The 14,366-nt window shown below is 45.0% G+C and overlaps 1 protein-coding gene across 1 annotated transcript in view; it reads right to left on the bottom strand.

The window, feature by feature from the left end:
* SYCP2L (synaptonemal complex protein 2 like) overlaps positions 1–14,366 on the bottom strand; it is a 1,791,741-nt gene that overhangs the window by 486,805 nt on the left and 1,290,570 nt on the right. Inside the window, exons 29-30 of the mRNA XM_086966882.1 lie at positions 2,222–2,274; positions 422–569 (exon numbers count right to left, since the gene is read on the bottom strand). Of these exons, the coding sequence (XP_086823008.1) occupies positions 422–569; positions 2,222–2,274 (201 nt within the window). The remainder of the gene's footprint in view (positions 1–421; positions 570–2,221; positions 2,275–14,366) is intronic.

Below are 14,366 nucleotides of genomic sequence, written 5' to 3'. Positions count from 1 at the left end.
TAAACAGCCATTTCTTTCTAAGGAAGGGATGCTGCGCAATTCAGCAATAGACATTTAATGTATAGACCTGCTATTTCCTGAATCTGCTAAATTATGCTTAGAAGTAGCCATATGGGGTTATGATACTACGAAGGCACTAACCATGTTAGGCCTGTTCATATTGAATTTGCTGGTCACATCATGTAAAGTGGGTATGCTAGGGCATCACAAGTGATAAACAGGATGGCAATACTGAGGCTTGGCAATAGTTCCTAGCTAGGTACTCTGGTGACCACTGCTGCTTTTAGCCTGAGTGAAGATCAGTCGTTACACACACATTTATATTGAGGATACTGTGGACATTCTAGCAAAGCATTATGCCTCACATAACTTTAGGGGAAAATAGATCTCCGAATGGAATTTTTTAAATCAAACAACATACCTGTACTGCTCTTCATAGTGGATTCTCGTGGTGTCAATAACGGTGAAACACCTGGGAGCACTGGCCCTGAATACTTCATCTTAGTTGCATTGCCTCCGCCTCTCTTTGAACGCGCATCCGATCTTGGCGTTGACCTAAAAATGGCATCCTAGAAAACAGGTTTGCTTTAATTTGCTTACAAATGTTGTAAACAACTTTTACAGTTTATTTCGCATCAACAGGTACATGTCAAACTTAGCAACACGATTCTGCACATCCCCATATAATTAGGCGCCGATGAGGTGACACCTGTAGACAGCTGTGGTAAGTAAGGTAGAGTGTTGCAATGAAGGCAGAATGGAACGGAACGTTCTGATGCTCTCGGGGTTCTGACAGTGCCCCTTATGTCAGTTGCTGCCAGGATCTCAGGGAGCACAGACATGGCAATCCTGTGTTGTGTTGGGGGTGCATATTATTGGTCAATAAATTAAGCAACTTTAACTTACTCTGCGGAACATTCTGATCCTCTCGAGTTTTTGACAGTGACCGGTGGCATATATACAATCTGAAATGGTGCCTTCTGCTTTAACTTTTTCCCAGAGTTTAGACATGTGAAAGCCTCTCAGTAGCCCATCGCTTGCGTCACGTCATTCACTGACAGTTTGTAACTGGAAGGCTTAAGGGGGAACAGGAGCCTCTAATAGGAATATTGTTCTTGTTGAGTCCAGGAAAGCCGACAACATTAAAATAAATATTGTGTTCTGCTCTCCCTTACACTTTACTTTGCATTTTTTAAAGGCTACTTGTGTCAGATTGATCTAACCCGTCAGAGTGGGCCAACATGCTGGAGTCACATTTGACTCATCCCTCAGAGAAGTATCTGTCCTCAGACAACCTTCAAGAGATGGGGCCTCAAGGCCAGAAATCCCCCATGGACTCCAGGGAGAATTACGGGATTATTCTTAAGTATGGACAAGGAGCTGTGTCAAGGACCCCAGCAGCGGGAGAGGGTTTGGGCCTCCAAACTGGACGACACAGGAAATGGTGTACAAGGTAGTCTCAGTAGAGACGGCACGTGAGTGCTGAACAGACACTCTCCAATAAACCACAGCAATGGGGTATCAGCAACATTGAGTGTGGTCTGCTAAAGAGAGAGACCGGTTTTTACGTCCCTTGGGCACCCATGGTGGTGCAGAATGAGGTGGAGTGCCTGCATATCAACAGCATACAAGATCAGATTGAAAACTGGCTGAAGGTGAACCTGCTGGCTCACCTGGTCCAATACTAGTCATTTAGAAGAAATTATCAATCATTGCCTCATGAACCTTCGTTCAGAGGGTCCAGGACCCCCTGGTACTGAAGGAACTACTTTGTGTGCAGTGTGTTCCTCACTAAGAAGCAGAATGGCATCAAAGTGAAGTTAGCCAATGGTTGCAGGGGGCTAACCTCGTGCCCCATGCTGTAAGCTGTAGTGTGAGAAAGGAAAATGTGAATGACAATAATAGACCAATGGATGAGGAAGGCTGGCTGAAGCCCCTTATCAGTAGGTATTATACATATGATTTTACTAAAATCAAAAGGTATTGGCTTATGCCAGACTTAAAAAAAAAAACATTTCTCTCAAAACTCAACAGCAATGTCAGGACTTTTTTTTAAATCAGGAGTGTTAGGACAGACAGTATCACAAATCTATTCTCAACTTTAATATTGACCCCTTCCAAAAAATACACAACCTGTGCAACCCATTACAGTATGGTTTAGGATTTTGCATTGCCACGTAGAATAGATTAAGTAAGGCTTATTTTGAAAGGAGGGACTTACCGTGTTTTTGATTTGGTGGTCTTCAGCACCACTTGGAGACGAAAGTGGCAACACTGATGGAAGAAATATATATTTGATCAGTATTTCTTTATTTTTACCCTCCATAATGTTCATAAAATGTATCCATTGGACAGCCAGGTGTTCCGTATGACACTAATAGTTCTCCTATAAAACTTTGAACACAATTGTCTACTTCCAAGACGCAAAAAATGTACTTAAACGCTGGTTCTCGAATATGTTCATTATTTTTACATTTCAGACCCTTAAAACATCACTTTAGGGACATCTAAGAACACTTTTTAAAACAGTATTTCAACAGACTCAAGTTATGTTTTATTAAATAGGATTTGAGGATACATGTGAAGGCATTATGCCCTTGCAGCGCACTTACCCACTTACTGACCCGAATGGAGCAGAAAATCGACTCCCTAGCGGGAGATATCCTACTCCTTCAACAAGACCTCTCCTACCAGATTAAACCAAATTGCTCACACAATCAGGGCTGCCTTACAACCTCGTCCATGAACCTGCCTGGTACACCTTGGCCCACCATCCCGATGAGGAAGCAGGCTCACCGACCTAGCCGGACTCTCTGCCCTATCTCAGCACGTGAAGCAGAGGAGATCAACGACTCGTACCCAACAAGCCAGAACACGGCCCCTTCTGCTATCCCTGTTTTAGTGAGCACAAACAGAATCCCTAGACCTGCCAACTCGCCAAGACCCCCTAATCTATACAAGTCTATAGATACAGAACATACCAACACTGAGCCCCACCCCCTTTCCTAGCTTGCATGCTCCTCAACTGCAGATCAGCAATTTAACACGCCACAGATATTGCTGAAGTTTTAGTCGTGGAGGAAATAAACATTGCATTCCTCACAGAATCATGGCTCAATGACCATTCTACCCCCATCCTTGACCTTCTCACCCCCCCAGGCTACAACATCATTAGACACGACAGACAGATCAAAAGAGGTGGCGGCCTAGCTATTATTCACAAAGAAGGAATACAATTTACCAGATTAAAATCCACGGAATACGAAACTCTGGAGTACCTAGGTGTTGAACTTACAATCAAAGCGGTACAAAAGGGGGTGGTGGTGATGGACGGAGCATCTGAACCAATCAAACACTCACACCCAGTCAACAGATCTGGGTTTAATCCATCCCCGTTCTTTAGCCCACTCTGCCACCCCAGTTCAGACATGGCCATATGCAAATCAGTCTGACCCTGTGCCTCATGGGAACAGTCTAGTCCGAACTGCCAAGCCATGCCTTCCCTCGACCGGAAACAAGCTTCCTAGGATTGGTTTCTGGCATTACAGCCGCCTTCAGCCAGGCTTGCTTGATTCCAGTGGCAAAGTGAGCAAGAGACTCACATCTGAGCATACTCTACCAAATTATGGCGAACAAAGCAGTAAAAAAGGGGGTGGTGATGGATGGAGCATCTGAACCAATCAAACACTCACGCCCAGTCAACAGATCTGGGTTTAATCCATCAACGTTCTTTAGCCCACTCTGCCACCCCAGTTCAGACATGGCCATATGCAAATCAGTCTGACCCTGTGCCTCATGGGAACAGACCAGGCCGAACTGCCAAGCCATGCCATGCCTTCCCTGGACCGGAAACAAGCTTCCTAGGACCGGTTTCTGGCATTACAGCCGTCTTCAGCTAGGCTTGCTTGAATCCAGTGGCAAAGTGAGCAAGGGACTCACGTCTGAGCATACCCTGACAAATTATGGCAAACAAAGTGGTACAAAAGGGGGTGGTGGATTAAACCCACATCTGTTGGCTGGGTGTGAGTGCTTGATTAGTTCAGATGCTCCGTCCATCACCACCCCCTTTTGTACCGCATTGTTCGCCTTAACCCCTTCGCTGCTGGCCCGTTTCCGCCGCTGTGCGGTAAACAAACGAACAGGGCGGGGCCGTGACGAACCCCAGCCGTCATCAGCACACGAGCACCGCAGAGCGTGACGGCTGGGGTTCGTCACCAGCATGCAAAGGGGTTAAGTTGGCAGGGTATGCTCAGACGTGAGTCCCTTGCTCACTTTGCCACTGGATTCAAGCAAGTCTGGCTGAAGACGGCTGTAATGCCAGAAACCGGTCCCAGGAAGCTTGTTTCCGGTCAAGGGAAGGCATGGCTTGGCAGTTCAGGCTGGACTGTTCCCATGAGGCACAGGGTCTGACTGATTTGCATATGGCCATGTCTGGAGTGGGGTGGCAGAGTGGGCTAAAGAACGGTGATGGAGTAAACCCAGATCTGTTGACTGGGTGTGAGTGTTTGATTGGTTCAGATGCTCCATCCATCACCACCCCCTTTTGTAGAACTTACAATCAAAGGCACCACGCCCATCAAATTTCACACCATCTATCATCCTCCCGGTGAACGTGCCATCATCATTGAAGAGCTAACCGACATAATATCTCACTTCTCCCTAACAGACACAGAAGACGTGTTCCTGGGTGACTAATATTCACTGGAACAACCCAGAAGACACCACTACACAGGTCCTCTCCACCCTGCTTGAAATAAACAACCTCAAACAACTTTGCAATGGACACACATCAAAGGAGCTACACTGGGTACGATCATCACCAAAAATGAGCGGATCTCTCTCAGATCAATTTCTCCCATTGACTGGTCTGATCACCACCTCATATTGTTTAATATTATCGCACATGTCAGAAACCATTCTATACGTCCTGTCAAACCTAAGCACTGGACCAGGAACATCAAAGGAGTCCCCATAACCGACCTAGAATCCAGAATTCAGGCCCAGCTACTACCCCATCCCTCAAATATGACAGTTGATGACCTCACAGCTCACTTTAATTCCACAATGACAGAAGTGTTAGATCAAGTAGCTCCTCTCAAACTAAAAAATGTGAGATCTACCAAATCTAAATCCTGGTTCAATGTTGATCTTAATAACGAAAGGAGACAACTCAGACAGTCAGAAAGGACTTGGAGACTAAACCCTTTAACTCTCCACCTAGCGCATCTTAGGTCTACCCGACTGGCATATAAGAAACACATCTTTAGAGAAAAGGCCTCATTCTTTCGCACCCAACTAGACCAGGCAAAGAATAGACCTACAGAGCTGTTCAAAATTGTAAAACGTCAAACGAATGTCAAACCGACACAAGAAATATTGGCCACCAAGGATCAATGCGAAGAAATCGCCAGCTTCTTCACAGATAAAGTCGCAAAAATTGAGCAATCCTTCATCCAAACCCCTAAGCCTTCCTCCCCCACAATCTGCCCCCTTTTAACCACTCCTGACCAAACCGACCAAAATCGTACCACAGACAACCAGGCCTGCTTCCAACTGAAGAATGGCGCTAATTGGTCAAACTTCAAACTCATGTCAGAAATCGAAGTCTTCAATGTAATTGCCAGCTTAAAACCATCTTCCCACACTTTGGACCCCCTCCCATCCTCAATAGTAAAAAATCTCAACCACATCATTACCCCTTTCTGGACAAAAATCATTAACTCATCTCTCTCATCAGGTTTTGTCCCAGACTCCCTACAACTAGGGCAAAATACCCCCCTACTCAAGAAACCAGGGGCCGACCCAAACTAGCTCAACAACCTCAGACCTATCTCCAACCTACCGTTCCTAGCTAAAACATTAGAAAAATGCGTTCTCCAACAACTCAACAAACATATGGACGACTTCAACCTGCTAGACACATTTCAATCTGGTTTCAGGAATGGTTGTAGTACTGAAACAGGGATGCTCTATATCTATGATGATATCCACAGAGCCTTAGATGAAGGTGAGGATGGTCTCCTCATCCTTATGGACTTATCAGCGGCATTCGACACAATAAACCATACAGCTTTACTTGAGACTCTGAATAGACACTCTGGCATTAATGACACAGTTTTTAAATGGTTCACGTCCTTCCTTCAATACCGTTCGCAACAAATTACAATCAACTCCTGCCTCTCTGCAACATCATGTGTCAAACTTGGAGTCCCTCAAGGATCGATTCTCTCAAAATCCCTCTTCAGTCTCTTCATGGAACCCCTTGCAATTATTCTGAAGCAAGCAGGGGTTCAATACCACCTCTATGCCGATGACACTCAAATATACCACAAAATCAAATCACCTAAGAATATCCTACACCTCAATACCACGCTTACCAAGATCCAATCCTGGTTTAATGCAAACCATTTAAAGTTGAACCCAGACAAAAGGGAATTATTACTGTTCTCTCCGAAAAGTAACCACCGACCAATCCAAGCCTGGCTCAAAAATCTTAATGCTCTAAATTGCTCCTTTGTCCTATCGGATTCAGTAAAATCCCTAGGCATTACCCTGGATAAGAACCTGTCAATGAAAGACCACATCAAGAACTCTACAAAAGGTGCACTGTACTCTCTAAAACACCTCTAGAAAATTAAACCTTTCATTCCCCAGGATGATCTTAAGACAGTTGTACAATCCCTAGTCCTTTCTAAACTAGACTACGGGAATGCCGTCCTAATGGGTGCACCAAAAGCTCACCTTGCCCCACTAATGTCAGTCCTTAATATGGCAGCTCAACTCATAACTGGTGGAAAAAGATTTGAACACATCACAACTACACTTAAATATCTCAACTGGCTCCCCATGGAAGGCAGAGGTATTTACAAACTGGCCTGCATCACTCACAAGGCCCTTCACACACAATCCCCTAATTACCTGAACAACAAACTGGTTAAAGCAGGAAAATCAAGAACTCTGAAAAGCACCAACTCACTTCTTCTCATCCTCCCGAAACTGATAAGAAAAGCGATACAGTGCTGATCCTTCTCTGGTAATGTTCCCAGAATTTGAAACACTCTCCCTATGGACCTCAGATGCAACCCCTCATTCCCTTGCTTCAAAAAGGACCTGAAACTACTGCTCCTCAACCAATACTTCCCTGACCTAGTCAACCAAACTATACATCGATAGACTAATCTTCTCCCCTCTCACTTTTTCTAAGAGGGGGGTCATCTGACTGTTTCAATCACCTACGTTCTTCACTCCCCCAATGTATATTTAAGTGTGATGTATTTGCTTATATATTTTATGATTCCTCATGTTCTACGATGTAATGCAACTTCTTTTATTCTGTATGTAAAGCGCTCTGATGCCCCCTGGTCTAGCTAGCGCTATATAAAACTTTATCAATAAAAAATGAATACTCTCACTTTTTAATGGCAAGATCTAAAAGAAACAACTCCTCATGCAGTTGTATCTATTAGAACATTTCATGTATTCATGGTAGGACATGGAAAGATCACAGCATGATGATTAGGATCAACTGTCCTTATTAAGGATCACATTGGTGCAGTCGCAACTCCTCAGCAATGGTGGAGGAGCGTCACCCCACTGGCTCAGCCAGCTGCTGAAAAATAAAACTATATGGTTTTATTTTTCAGCTGCTGGCTAAGCCAGCATGTGTGGGATGGGTGGGGCCGGGCCAAGGGAGGGGGCAGACTGATGTGCACTACTAACTGTGCATGTTTGTTTGGCCGACCGTCTTACGCTGGCCAAACAGACATGTGCAGTGTGCTTTCTCCAACTCAGCTGCATTGCATAGCAGGGTTGGAGAAACGGCACAGACTGCCTGTGCCTGAGCAAACTTTAAACAAGCCCCCGCTCAGGCCAATCCCTGTGCTGCCCTCATGCAACATGAGCAGCACGGGTATTGCACAGGGAGTCTCTGATGCTGTCCTAGGGGCTCATGGGACCAAGACGCAGAGGAGGTGCGAGGTGGCAGAAGCAGCATCAGGTAAGATTCATTTAAATTTTTTATTATTTCCACCCTCTAGAGATCCCCCCTCACTCTCCCCATCCCTACGCCCCTTCCAACCGCCTCACCACTGTTAATAAGCGTCAGCCGCCACTGCATTGGTGAAAAGTGACACACGGGTGAAGTTATGGCATTAATTTGGTTGAGGCTACCTTTTTACATATACAGTGACATCGCATGTGGTACAGGTATGCAGCGGGGTTTTTTCCTGGTGTAATTTCGAGTATTTCTCATTTGAGCCCTTTCTCTCTTTCTCATTGTTTTTGTTTAGATAATTTTAGTTGGACAACCATCGCGCTTCCAGTTCACCTCGTATTTTTAATATCGTGAATATTTATGTTGTGCCCTGAAAGTACGGCTGGTTCAGCGGATTGCACCGCAACACGTGTCTGTACACTTCAGGTAGTCCAGGAGCCATATTAGAGACGAGATCAAACTATCAGTTGGACATTGGAGAAATAAATTCCAATAATCTTATTTTACCTGAGCTTATGATTTGCATCCTATCTATGAAGATTGTATATAAATGAATTATGTATGCACAGTTAACACATGATGGTAGAAGAACATTTGTTTGAATCTGCTAGATCATGGGGGTATTTAGATTTGACATTTTATCCGATTGTCATGAAAATAAATGAATGAAAGTGTTTGATGGGAGTTTTTTTGGGAAGAGGGTTTGCTATTGGATGGGGTGGGTCATATAATTTGACATGATGAACATATGTATATATCTATACTACTATTATAAAGAGAGAACACAAACCTTTTGGCAAGGTAAACTCGGGAACCACAGCGCCAATCCACACACCCAATACATTGTTGTAATCCTCAGGGTGTGCAGATGGACATAGGCTATAGAAAAAAAAACGTAAATTTAAAAATAGAACTTAAAAAAAAAGTAGTGCCCTGAAAGTAGCGCCGGCCGCGACGCTGACGGCCACGAAGTAGCGCTGGCCGCAACGTACGTGATGACGAGGAGGAGCGGTGGTGAAGTGAGGAGCTCGGGGAGGAGCGGCGGCTCAGGTAAGGCTCTGGGACAAGGGACGGGAGGGAGCCGGTGCGGGAGGTTGGCCCGGAACAACTGCGTTAAGGCTCAGGGTCTGGGGACAGCATTTCAGGCTTGCGTGCACTCCCGCCCCCGCCCGCCACAACATTGTCCAGGACACAGACAATGTCGTGGTGGGCGGGGGCCGGGACGGAAGTGCACGCAAGCCTGAAATGCTGCCCCCAGCCCCCTTCTGCCCCAGGCAACGCTGAGGCGGGTTGCTAGTATATATATATAGATTATAAATTAAAGGCGGAGATGAAATGCATCTGATAAACATACAAATTAATGAAATGTGTATTTTTGTCAATATTGGGTATGCTTTTTATTAAGTACTGTTGTGAATAGTTCTATTTATACAAGAAATTAGAGCCTTATTAGCATTTAGAAATATGGTGGGGTAAGCCGTTTATCTTTCTGTTGTAATTTCTAGACTAGGCCCAAACTTCATATGTTATTTGTAGTTGCTCAGAGGTTTTCATCTCTCTCAGGGCCGGCTCTAGGTTCATGGTGGCCCTGTGCAGGGAGCGTAGGTGGGGGCCCCGGGCAGCGGGGGCATGTTAATAACTTTTATACCCATTGCCCAGGGCTTTAAGTGGGACGGGTCCACTTCCAGCACCGGCAGTTATAAAAGCAGGTGGTGCTGAGAGTGCATGGCTGTATGCACAAGAACAATGAGCTCAGCCCCCACCCTCCCCGCCCCCGCGGCTGAACCCAGTCCCGCGGGAATCAATATAAAGTAAAATACATGATGAATGATATTGCATGATTTTGCCCGATTCAATTTCACACACTGTCCGTTGCCAGCGACAACGCCCCTGAACGCCGCCACACCGGAGAGAAAGAAAGTGAAACAACCACCATTTACATCGGGATCGATTAGCTGCGCGCACCAGGCCACCACCAGCCCTCCAGGCACCATGTTAGGACAAGTACGTCAGAGAGCGGCTGGGCGGGTAGGCTAGGGCAGCAGAAGGAGGGCCTAAAACATTTACTAGCCTTAAGTTAGCCCGCAGCAGCAGCGCAGGCCAGACCACCAGTACAGGACTCAGTGCGGCAACAGTAGCACGACTATACCGGACCGCGGGACATAAATTATCATACTCAGTAGTTTACTGCTTACAGTACTAACTCACTGTTGTTTCATTGCATTTGCAATCTCTTACCTATTTACTCGCGGTGGGCGGGCGGCTCAGTGAATATCTTAGATCAGCCTGCCCGGCCGGCCTGCACACTGCTGTTTGCTTTGCTAGTTTGCTACTAAGAGTTACCCTCCTGGTTAGCTGTGGCTGCGATCAGGGTGGCTTATGCTGGGGCGTGGCGGCGGTGGCGCAGGTGGTCATGTGATGACAAAATCTGACCACGCCGCGCGTACAGCAGCCCATACCCCTATCAGAATACTCAAGAACCTATTAAAGCCCGCCCCTGATGGCCCAATAAATCAGTGTGTGACAAATTTACTGCTGCGGCTCGCCCACCAGCTTAAAGCGGCAGCGCAAGGCGCACGCACACTGACTGTTGCGTTGTGCAGTGTAAAACTTACTTAAGTGTAATGGTCGGTAACCACTGTGAATTGAAAACTTTACTTAAGTTAAGTGTATAACCAGTGACCACCACCAACCAAGAAGAAGGGCTGCTGTGGGCTCCGGCTGCCATGATGATTGCAACAGCACCCGGGCGTGTCACAAATAATAATGTATTGCAGTATTCTTCTTTATTGGTTGGAAGGCACTGTGCGCGGCGCGCGGCAGGCAGCTAATAAAGAAGAGAAGTTGTCAATCATGTCAAGTCAAGTGACGTATGTGTGTTTTTTCATGATCTCACTTACAGGCAGCCGTCCGCAACAGTACCACAGTAGTCCTAACCGTCCGGTGCATGAATGATTGACACGCTGAGTACACAGCGGTAAATTAAATACAATTTTAAGAAACATCAATGACGCACGGGCGAGATCACGTAGACCCGGCCCTGTCAATTAAGTATTAAGCCTGCACCACAGTGATCCTTCCGATCCGATCCTCGTCGTGGCGGCCCCTGGGGTTTGGCGGCCCTGTGCAGGTGCACACTTTGCACATGCCTAGGGCCGGCCCTGATCTCTCTGGTTTTAATTAGCTGATAGCATAAAGCTTGCTGTATTTTAAAGGGCCTAATTTAGGGGCCGACTCGATCTCAAACTGGGCTAACCTTGTGGCTCAAATTCCGCTAGCATCAGAGTTGCAGTTTCCACTGGTTTAAGGTTCTCGGATATCGGCAAGAACCTGCCAGAATTAGGTCAGTTTGGTACCATTTGTATGAATACCCAGAGAAAAAATTACAAAATGGCTGGCAAAAAACTGAAGTATTTAGAGAGCAAAATTCAACAAAAAATTAATTGATGTCGCGTTAAAATGTTAATATTTAAGAATGTGGTGCAACTACTCAAAATAAAAAAACAGTTCGCAAAAAATAATTCAGACTTCATCGCCTACCTAGATAGGAACACAAAACACAAAAGCAATCGAAATGCCTCTCAATTTATTTGAATACAGAACATTACATTTGGTTCTCCCTGGAGACACAAAAGCTACACTTGTTGTGACCCATCCATAAAAGACCATTCTAATTTCTGGAATATTGTTTCTACCGCCAACAAGAGGACAGAGGTGTAACTGACAGCAGGGAGCTAGGGAAGAATGTGATGACCAACTGAGTAAAGCAGGAGAGACACATTAATATATTATCCTCAGTATTATTTGGTCCACGGTGACTTCCTACCAGTCTTCTAAAAGGCGAGGCATCCATTTTCCCTTAGAGGGAAGTCATCGGAAGACAAAGGAAGAAAGAAACAATAATGACTGCATTGTCTAGCTCAGGAGTATGGGCACAGGATGTTGATGTACAGCTGCTCTAATGCACCTTGCAGGGCTGAAGTACTGCAGTAGTTCGGTATCAGCAGTGCTATACACATTGAATCTCTTCTGCTGTGTTAAGACCATGAGGATGAATCCGGACTACATGCCCCAATCATAGCTCGTCACTGCAAAAAATGTTCAAGGTTCTTAATTCGCAACTATAAGAGCTTCACACTATCAAAGGATGTGATCAAAAATGCACCCAGATGACTCCCAAGAAATCCTATAACCTCATCTGGAAGTGTCTTCTATTGCTTGTTCTCAAGGATAGTGAAACCGCACCTCATAAGCGCAAATCAACAATCCCAGGCCTTCAGTAACTGATGTGTGTGCATGGTGCAGCTGTCTGGAAAAAAAGATCCTGCCTCAAGTGTCCAGCTCATTCTAACTCACCGTGTAGGGGTACTACTGCACATATATTTGACTAATTATTATTTATTTAAGAGACATGTACCACTAGACTCTCCAATACAGGGTTAACTCTGAGGAATACCAATCCATATAGGCAGGGAAATCCTTTCTGGTTGCCTATCTGTCCACAGCATAGGCCGAGGACTTGTGGCACACAACCAACATTGGCTGCCAGTGCACCCCATTAAAAGCAAGCACGGGCTCTACTTTCTAACTTGCAGACGATACTCTAAGTTAAAACAGGCATCTATCTTTCTGTGGTGTTTTCAGAAATACACAGTAAATCCCTGCCCACCAAAGGTGCTAAGTGAACCAAAACTCAGCCTCTGTGAATGTGGCCAGCCCATTTACCATCTATGTCTGCAAGTAATTATGTATGAGGGGACGGAGAAGGTGGTATTTTTCAAAGTCACTAGCCTCTTTAAAGGGATGATAGTTATCTTTGTCTCTTCTCTCATGTAAATCACCAAGTAAAGAAATACATTCCTCAGGTCAGTTTGAGACGCCTCTAGTTTTTTTAATTCCACTTAAAGCCCTGGTTGTAATGCTGCCTGTATTGGAGTGGAGCAGTATTTATCAAGATAAGATTGTCGATTGCTTCAATGTCAAGATCCCTTGAAATCTTTTTAGCCGGTTTCGTTAAAATTCTGCCTAATATTTTAGATGGAAGGAAACTTTCTCAAAGGTCTTTTGCCTTAAAGATTTCAAATCGAGGTTGTTAAGTATTTATGAAATGTTAACTTTTCATCTGAAATAATTAGCCTTCTTGGCTAAGGTTTATCAAATTTAAACCATAGTAGGTGCTGGCACAGAGGATGACCGAAAGCAATATTTATGACCAGTCTTGTCATTTTTGAAGAAGCCCACAAAACTGCTATCATACATGCTGTGTTCTCACATACGGCCAATATCATAACGCTGCAAGTCTGGGTCAAGTCTATATAGTTTCTCATACTCCTTCGTTAAATCTGGAGGAGGGTTGAAAGAGGGAAGAAAAAAAGGAAGGGTAAGAGACTAGCAGAAATGCAGAAACTACTTTGAGTAAGAAGGATATGCAAGTGTAAAAGATCAGAGTAAAAAACTGTGAAAGATGGACAAACGGAGGATGTGCATTTCTCCGGCCATGTGCACAGCAGTTATTACAAATAAAAAATAAATTACAATTAAGCGGGCAACTGTGCATTGGTTCGAATGGACATGACCTCCAGAAAATGAATACAAGATTCAAATCTCACTGTTGAAGAATGAATGGAGCGAGAGAAAAAGCAAACCTTTCATAAGTCGTGCCATTTGTGGTGATCTAAAAAAGGAATATATATCTGAAATATTGGACAATTGGAGTCATAATTTAATGCAAGCGCTGCCTTAGTCCCATCCATCATATACAAATCTTTTAAGAAAGCTCTTGTGGTATTACCTGAGAAGAGCAATTTTATGCTTTTTGTTTTGCTTCAGTCTCTCTGTTTCTGTAGGAGTGCACTATAACCATGAGTAATTCACACTCACGTTATATCATGTGATTAATCTAGGATTAAAAGAGTTTATATTCAAGATGTCAAAGTATTTCTCTGTTGTACAGTATTTTCCATGTGTGTTAGGAATGTAACTGACCACTTCGAACATCATATTGACACCCAAGTATAACCTGTGTTATACTACGTACCAACGGAATAGGTGGAGGAATCGCCATCGTCCACAGAAACACCCTCAAAATCTCGACAGACGCCAACGACACCCTCAGCACCGCCGAACACCTGCACTTCAAGATCCACACCGACCCCAACACCACCCTCAGAGGCACCTTCGTCTACAGACGCCCGGACCCTGACTTCAGTTCAGCGACTCCATCGCCGACTTCATCAGCACACACGACCTCACCTCCACGGACTACGTCCTCCTCGGGGACCTGGACTTACACCTCAAGAACAACATCTACTCCAACACCTCCACCCTGATCGGCAACCTCTGACTCACTCCGCCGGCCACACGCTTGACCCCA

Source organism: Lissotriton vulgaris, chromosome 4_1 (genome assembly GCF_964263255.1).
Source record: "Lissotriton vulgaris chromosome 4_1, aLisVul1.2, whole genome shotgun sequence".
Lineage (NCBI taxonomy): Eukaryota > Metazoa > Chordata > Amphibia > Caudata > Salamandridae > Lissotriton > Lissotriton vulgaris.
The sequence above is the reverse complement of the archived record's forward strand: the minus strand, read 5'-3'. Positions and strand labels throughout refer to the sequence as shown.